Source organism: Odocoileus virginianus, chromosome 6 (assembly GCF_023699985.2).
Source record: "Odocoileus virginianus isolate 20LAN1187 ecotype Illinois chromosome 6, Ovbor_1.2, whole genome shotgun sequence".
In the NCBI taxonomy this organism is placed as follows: Eukaryota; Metazoa; Chordata; class Mammalia; order Artiodactyla; family Cervidae; genus Odocoileus; species Odocoileus virginianus.
The window spans coordinates 65,186,505-65,194,967 of NC_069679.1; the positions used below are offsets into that span (position 1 = coordinate 65,186,505).

At 37.5% G+C, this 8,463-nt stretch overlaps 1 protein-coding gene across 10 annotated transcripts in view; it reads left to right on the forward strand.

Annotated features, from left to right (window-relative positions):
* FUT8 (fucosyltransferase 8) overlaps positions 1-8,202 on the forward strand; it is a 306,683-nt gene extending 298,481 nt beyond the window's left edge. For all 10 annotated transcript variants that reach the window (XM_070469493.1, XM_070469495.1, XM_070469496.1 and 7 more), the window contains one exon: positions 7,195-8,202. In XM_070469493.1, coding sequence (XP_070325594.1) covers positions 7,195-7,512 — 318 coding nt within the window. In that variant the 3' untranslated portion in view covers positions 7,513-8,202. The remainder of the gene's footprint in view (positions 1-7,194) is intronic.
* The last annotated feature ends 261 nt before the right edge of the window (positions 8,203-8,463 follow it).

The window sequence follows — 8,463 nt, forward strand, 5'->3', positions numbered from 1 at the left end:
AGGCATAAATTTTAGGCCTAAAGTCTGTTCCTTCAGTCCAGGGTTTCTCAGCCTGGCACCATTGACTTTGGGAGCTGGATAAGTTGTTGTGGGCCATTGTATTGTGCACTATAGCTTGCTTAGCAGCATCTGTGGCCAGTAGACCCTCATCTCAAGTTGTAACAATCAACAATGTTTCCAGACCATTGCCAAATGTCCCAGGTGGGAGAAATGGGAGGGCAAAATCATCCTTGTGAGAACCGCTGCTCTAATTATAAAGCTCTAAAATTAAATAAAGGGCTTTCCAGGTGGCTCAGTGGTAAAAGAATACACCTGCTAATGCAGGAGATGCCAGTTCAATACCTGGATTGGAAAGATCCCCCTGAAGGAGGAAATGGCAACCTACTCCAGTATTTTTGCCTAGATAACCCCATGGACAGAGGAGCTTATCTTTGCCTACATAATCCCATGGGGTTGCAAAGAGTCGAACACAACTGAGTGACTGAACACATGCACACACACTCGAAATTAAATAAAGCATGTCTAAACATTGGCACATCTTACATGTAGGTAGACGGTGAGACTCACAAGTGCTCTGCATTTTGCTTCCTTTCTTCCAACTCTCCTTAATTAGGCCGTTAGGGTTCATTCTGGAAAGAAAAATCTTTCTTTTTATTCCTTTTTAGTGATGTGCTATAGAATTTTTGATCCTTATAGCCTCATAACTCTTTTGACCCAAAAGTCAGGAGCTCTGTCACTTCATGATAATGGAAACCTGTCCAGATTTGAAAAGCATATTGTTCATACTTCTTTGTTCTATTTTATGCGTAATATCAACCTCAGTGTGTTCTTCAGACCTCATATCCAGAAAGACAGTTTATATGAAGAAAGAGTGCTGAGAGGTCTGATTGTGTCCGAAGGAATAAGATTCATGATTATATATTATATTGTTTGTTAAAACTCTTGGCAAGTCAAAGTTCATCCAAAAGAACTCTCCTTATTTGAACCAATATTTTGTGTCCCAAAATAGATTTAAATCTCTCAGACATTTTATGTTAGGGTTCAGAATAAAAGTTTAATAGTAAAAATACCTTATATTTATATAATGAGTAGCAGTTTGCTAAATGTGATCACCTCCTTTCTTGATGACTAATGACTCTAGTGTTTGATATTGTGGAATAATTCCACACTTGGTGATAAATCTTCGAGCTTACTTGCACTCCAGTATTTTTTGAAAATATTTTTAGTATAAAGGAATTTGATACAGTTTAATATTTTTATAGTGTGAATAAAGTTGGTTGCTGGCTCATAGAAGTTTCCTTGCCATTGATTTCAAAATTGGGATTTTTTTAGAAAAATGCCCCCAAAATGTCTCAACAACAGCAGCAGTGGAGTTTGAGAACTCACTGATGGCATAAGTGTCAAACCTTTAACTTCCCAAGGCAGGGAACAAGATGAGGCATTGTTGGTTCTGGGGTCACACTACCTGGGTGTTAAATCCAACTTTGACCACTTAGTGACTGTGGCATTTGAACAAATTACTTAGACTATCACTGACTTTTTTTTCCCCTTCCTGTAATAATAGTAATAATAATACCTACTGCATAAAGTTTTTGTGAGGATTAAAGAGTTATTATACGTAAAAAGCACTGAGAATAGTACTGAGCAATATGTTAAATGCAATGTTACCTGTTATTATGTATATAGGAATAGGTATAGGACTATTTTTGCCTGTTAGACTCTACAGTATTTATTTGAGCAGCTCTTTTTCACATGCCCCTATTTCAGACTATATGTTCTCACATTTTAGAAGGAACGTGAAACATGCTATTCAAGGACACCATTACCTCTACTTATGGTCACAGGTGATGTGTAGGGTCCACCTAGTCATTGTGTGCACTGATACATGTAACAGTTCTTCATAAAGAAGAACAAACAGTAACATTCAGCATATTAATTTCTATGCCAAAGCACCATCTTAATTTTATTTAGCTTATTGAAGGACAGCATCACCATGTATTGAATTTTAAAAAACAAAAACTCTTCATTCCCAAAGCATGAGTGATAAGTAACAGTATTTGCTGTAGCAAATGTAGGTGAACTTGTAAAGTTTTAACTTTAGGGAAATTAATCTGCAGGCTTTCTTATATATGCCACAGGCATGCTAGAAAGTGGGAAGGGGGACAAGAAAATAAAACAATGAGAACCAAATCTCAGCACAGAATAAAACATGGACAACCAACTTTCAAATTTTCCTTGATGATAATCTCATTTCAAGAGATGGTGAGAAGGAATAAAAGTTTAGACTCTTCTTCATAATACTTTGGCAATTCTACAGTTTCAGTTATGTAAACTTTCTGTCTCCTATATTCTACTACACTTTGAGAGCATTTATGCTATATAACAAGTGAGAGTTTATCTGTTGACGGTGTGCTACTGTAGAAAATCCTGGAAGAATAAAATGCATTGTTGGGAGGAAATTGCAAGGCCTGGTTGATATTTAAGAAACTACAGGCAGAAATGTCATGACTCCTTAATCAGGATTCTTTATAAGGTTTTGGATCCATTCTTCTCAGCCTGAGGGCTTCTAAACATCCTTGGTTTTATATCCACAAATAAGGTCTGGCAATTCTCTCTCCTTAAGTGAAAAGTTTTTAAAAGCCAAGAATATGACTCTGCTCTCTAATTTTGTTACTGTTGTTACTCTTAGTTTTCTGAATTCCTTCATCAAAGCTGTTTCTCAAAGCCAGGTTTGTCCTAAAAGCTTCATAAATGGAGGAAAACAAGCTTTAGGATTTAGTCTGAAATTTAGAGGCAGTAATTTTCAAGAACATCAACTAAGTTTTGAAAGCTATGCAGTGAGTCACATTACAGACTATTCTACCAAATACTCTAACCTTGTTCTGTGTTACTGGAAGTTGTATATGCCCTAAGCATCTACTATGTCATTTATTTTCATATTAAATGAAATCATCTGAAGCAAAGAAATTACATTTGGAGAAATAACAGCAGTTGACAGCTCACTCAGTTGTAGATGGGCAAAATATCAGAAGGGTTTTTTTTTTTTTTTAATACTGCCTATCAAGTTTTAGAATCAGGTTTTATCATTTGGAATCTCATTTACAAAAATGGTTGTAGATAACCATTTTAAAGACTATAGGTAATCAACATTTTTTAAGGAGCAGTCAGTATTGTTCAGTAGTTTCTCGGTCATGAAAATCACCATAGGACAAATTTTTTTTTCCCCCTGAGACACTTCCTGTGTGGCACTTAATGCGACATTCTTGTGGCATTTTCTGTTGTTTCATTCCAAATCACACACAACACAACTGGCTTCGTCACACTTTGCATCAGATTTTGGAAAGCCCAGAAGGAGAAGCCAGGCACTGATTGATTTTATTTCCAGACAGACGGCTCTGGATACAGGTCTCCATGGAGCTGTGGTTATGAAATAGCAGTGGATACTGTCCTCTCACTGAAGAGCAAAACAGAGCAGTTTACAGTAAAAACGCAGATACCCCAGCCTCACACAGAGAGACACAAGCCCACTTCCAGCCTTTCACACTTGGGAGATCTTTCTGGCCCCATCTATTTTGACAGAAAACCAATGTCCCTTCTGCTCTCAGAAAGCTTTGGACGTTCACGCAAAGCTCAGCTGGTTGTTAGGGACAAAATTCAGACTTTCCTTGAACTTTCCTTCCTTTTTAAATTTTTTTTTAATACAATCATATCTATGTTTTATCCTTTGGCAGTATTTTTGCTCTTACTCATAACTGTGTGCTTAGTAGTGTTCTAAAAACAATACAGTGACACGTCAACAGTGGGTGAAATAAAGCATATTACATGTGGCCATCCACTGCTTTGCAAACCATAGAGACGACTCCTCTCAATCATGCTACCTGTCAAGTATCAAAGATGAGTATTGACATCAGCTGGAAGGCGTCATTTACCTGCTATGTGATTTGGATTTGTAAAGCCCAGAGAGGACACCTAGAGTGATTAAATGCAAACATTGACACTATAGTCAGCTTTCTAACTCTTTACAGTAAATTGCCCCCTGGTTAACATAGAGAAAAGAAATGAATTACTCGGAATGTTATATATGAATCTTAAGGATTAACATCACCAGTGGGCTTGCATCTCAGCTGCTGGACTGGTATTAGACGGAGCAGTATTCATTCAGAAGCTGCTTATTGAATGGCTGCTTTGAGGCAGGGACTATTCTCGGTTCTTATCCCAACACTCTAAGGCAGTTCAGTGTGTGGTTTAGAGACAGAGTCCAAATTACATTTCTGCCATTTCAGTCAGGTCAGTTCAGTCACTCAGTCGTGTCCAACTCTTTGCGACCCCATGGACTGCAGCACGCCAGGCCTCCCTGTCCATCACCAACTCCCGGAGCTTACTCAAACTCACGTCCGTTGAGTCGGTGATGCCATCCAACCATCTCATCCTCTGCCATCCCCTTCTCCTCCCGCCTTCAATCTTTACCAGCATCAGGGTCTTTTCCAATGAGTCAGTTCTTCACATCAGGTGGCCAGATTATTCTGCCATTTACTAACCCCTTTATTCATTTTGTTTAATTTTTGAAAATTAATCTTTCTTTGGTATAGTTTCTTCAGCTATAAAATATAAATATAATAGTAACCAACTCATAGGGTTGTTGTGAGGGTTAAATGAGTTGAGAAAAAGTGTGTGTACAAGCCCAGCTATTAGAACAGTGGTCAATGGGCTCAGCTGCTCTCATTATTGCCATTATTATAAGAAGGAGCCTTTTATTGGCCCACCTCTGTATCTGAAAGCTCTACCATTTGTCATTTCTTTGGCTTAGAAAAGTATGTATGTTATCCATCAGGTTCATACATCAACAAGTACTGATTGTGTTCTTGTTGTTCAGACACTAAGTCAGGACCAGCTCTGCCACTCTGTGGACTGCATTATGCCAGGCTCCTCTGTCCTCCACTATCTCCTGGAGTTTGCTCAGATTCATGTCTATTGAGTTAATGATGCTGTCTGACCATCGCATTCCTCTGCCACCCCTTTCTCCTTTTGCCTTCAATCTTTCCCAGCATCAGGGTCTTTTCCAGTGAGTTGGCTCTCTGCATCAGGTGACCAAAGTATTGGAGTAACTATTGCTACCAAACATAAACTGATCATTAGGAATACCCTCAAAAGAAAGCACGTTCCTAAGGGTGTGGGACTGAAGGCAGTGTTGTTTTTATGAGAATGAGAAGTTAATTAGTGAATGGAGAAGACACATCAGGGTCCTTTGCCATGATGGACATTGTGATCATCTCAAGGCAGTACAAGGTCTAGCATCCCTGACTAAGGATAATTGGAAAGGGGGTGGAGGGGCCCTGAAAATACGACTCAGGTTTTCCCAAGGCCTGCCTTGGCCTTACGCTATCTAAAATGTGAGCATGGAGAATAGGATCTGCAAGAAAAAATATGCTTAGCAGTTAACAAGTATACACATTCTACCTAGGTTCAAAACCTGAATATGCCACTTAATAATAGTATAACTTTGGCCATTTTTCTTAACTGATCTTTGACATCCATAAAAGAAACATGATAGAATATTATGGGACTCCTGACAATTAAATTAGACATTAGAAGCAATGTTCAACAGAAAAAAAACTAAGTAAAACTCAGTAAATATTAACCTCTGTCATTGTTATTGTACTTTGCTATTCTTGGAGCTGCTTTGTTTTAATTATTTATATTCTTTCTTTCCAAAGTCTTCACTTGATTTTGCGTGCCCTGTGTGGACCTTTGACTAAATATGAAGTTCAAGTTCAAAATCCTTTTTATAGCCTCATTTTGTTATAGTTTCAGTATTCTACCAGTGATGTCAATCATACTGTGACATTCCCAATATAAAATTAGTTTGTGGACAAAGTAGCAGATTTGAAAGCAAACTTATTCTCTTGGTTCTATGTCTAGTTGAAATCCTAGCACTAGAATTAGTCCCTATCTGCAAAATTAAAAATACTATCTAAACTTAGTTTTATTTGCAAATTACATATGGTATTTAAAAAGTGCCCCTCCAGTTCCTGAAATTCAGGTTTTTTTTAAAGACTTAAATTGATGATTAACCTAATCATATTCCATTTACTCATAACACTTAAGAATTCAGTTTTGATATTGTGAATGCCAAAGTTTTTAAGAACTACTGGGTATCTTAAATTGCTCCACTGAGAAGATTAACAATTATTATTAGCATCATTTTAAATATGTGCAAAAGTATTGATATAGGGACAATAAAACTTCATTAACTAAGATAACTACAACTGGAGATGTAGAAAAATTTGACCTCAGTTGAGTCCTCTGTTCATAATATATAATGGAAGAATTTTCTAAGCAAAATGATAGTATTCTCTTTTGTTTTCACTTATTTTTAAAAAGTTTCTGAAGCCCATTTACTGTATAATGAATATATTTGTTAGTTGCTTAAAATGTTATACCTCCGTTAAGATAGTTAACCTTTATTAGCAAGCCTGAAGTTCAAGGAATGAAGCTCAGTCTGTGGAATTTCAGCTGCCATCCAGTGAGAATGGTAGGTGTTCTTTGGACGGAGGAATCTTTTAAGTAGCCTTAAATGCATCAGGTAGATGCACCTTCCCCAAAGGCTAGTTCATCTTGTTTCAATCTAGACTGCTGCTATCTACACATCACACATAAGACTCTTCAGAACAGAAGTGGCAGATATGTTTTAGCTCATTTGGCAATCGTTGATTGTCAGTAATTACATGAGTTTCTGTTGAGAAGAGTTTTGAGACCAGATCTAAATTAGCAGAAAAGAGTTATGTGATTTATTAACACTGAATGAAAGAGAGGGAGCAGCAGCATTTGTGTAAAGTATTTATAATCCTGAACCTTAAGTTCACCAAGGGCACAGACTATGTTATTTTTGCCCAGCTCTCTGTGGCTCTTAATAAGTGTTTATTCTCAAAATACTTTGCACTATATATACACATACTTTTTTTTCTCTGTGAGATCCTAATTGTAATTATCTTTTATGTTTAAAAAAAAAGATACAGGCAAAGAAATGAAGAATGACTTTGTACCATCATCTCAGAGCAAATGGACTGAAAACCTGTGACTCATTCTCTCAGTCCCAGTCCTAGTTTGGTCCTCGTCTCTTTAGCAAGGGCTCTCAGATTGCTACGAAGGCGATCTTACATGTACTAACAAATATTTTTTTCATGCTTTCCCAAGGTCTGTCGAGTTGCTTATGAGATCATGCAGACACTGCATCCCGATGCCTCTGCAAACTTCCATTCTTTGGATGACATCTACTATTTTGGAGGCCAAAATGCCCACAACCAGATTGCCATTTATCCTCACGAACCTCGAACTGCAGATGAAATCCCCATGGAACCTGGAGATATCATTGGTGTGGCTGGAAATCATTGGGATGGCTATTCTAAAGGTGTCAACAGAAAACTGGGAAGGACGGGCCTGTATCCCTCCTACAAAGTTCGAGAGAAGATAGAAACGGTCAAGTACCCCACATACCCTGAGGCTGAGAAATAAAGCTTAGAGGGACCAGAAAGACCACCAAACTCAGTTCAAACCATTTGAGCCAAACAGTAGATGAAGAAGGCCCCAACCTAACAGCCCATGGTTAAATTGAGTCAACATCTTCAGCATCAGGAGCAGCTGGGATCTGACAGATGCTTCATTGGTGGAATTGCTTTTTAACAAGGGCTACAGTGCCCTTAAACCCATGCACAGTCCAATAATGTACTCACGTATAACACGCAAACAGATTGTTTTCTACGTTACCCCTTCTTTCAAGACTATGTCCCCATGAAACAAACACTGCCACATTGTGTAATTTAAGTGACACAGACATTTTGTGTGAGACTTCAAACATGGTGCCTATACCTGAGAGACCTGTGTGACCAAATGAGATGACTTGAATAGTTCCCTCTTGTGGGGAGCTTGATTCTTAGCCAGTGGTGGTATTGTAACCACTGAATTCACTCCAGTCAACAGATTCAGAATGAGAATGGATGTTTTTGTCTGGAATTTTTTTTTTTTTTTTAAGTAATTGCACCGTTTCATCCACCTCATCATTAATAAGTGAAGGATACAACAGAAAATAAAATATTCACACTTCATTAGGAACTTTTGTAAAACAATGCCATGAACAGATTCTTTAGTACTCAATGTTTCTGGACATTCTCTTTGATAACAAAAAATAAATTTTAAAAAGAGGAATTTTGTGGAGTTTCTAGAATTTTATATCAGATGATGATGTAGTCAGCATTATAATGGAAAATGATGATAAAAAGAGGAGTTTTACAGTTTTTCTGCTTTACTTTTTTATTTTTCTGTTTTGGATTGAATGGCTTAGCTCAGAGAGTCATTGGTCCATTTTAACAGTGAACACTGAGTCTAGTTGGTGCACGTTATAGAGTTGCTCAGAACACTCTTTGGGAGTTTTTATTTTATTATTAATATTTTGGACATTGTTTATTT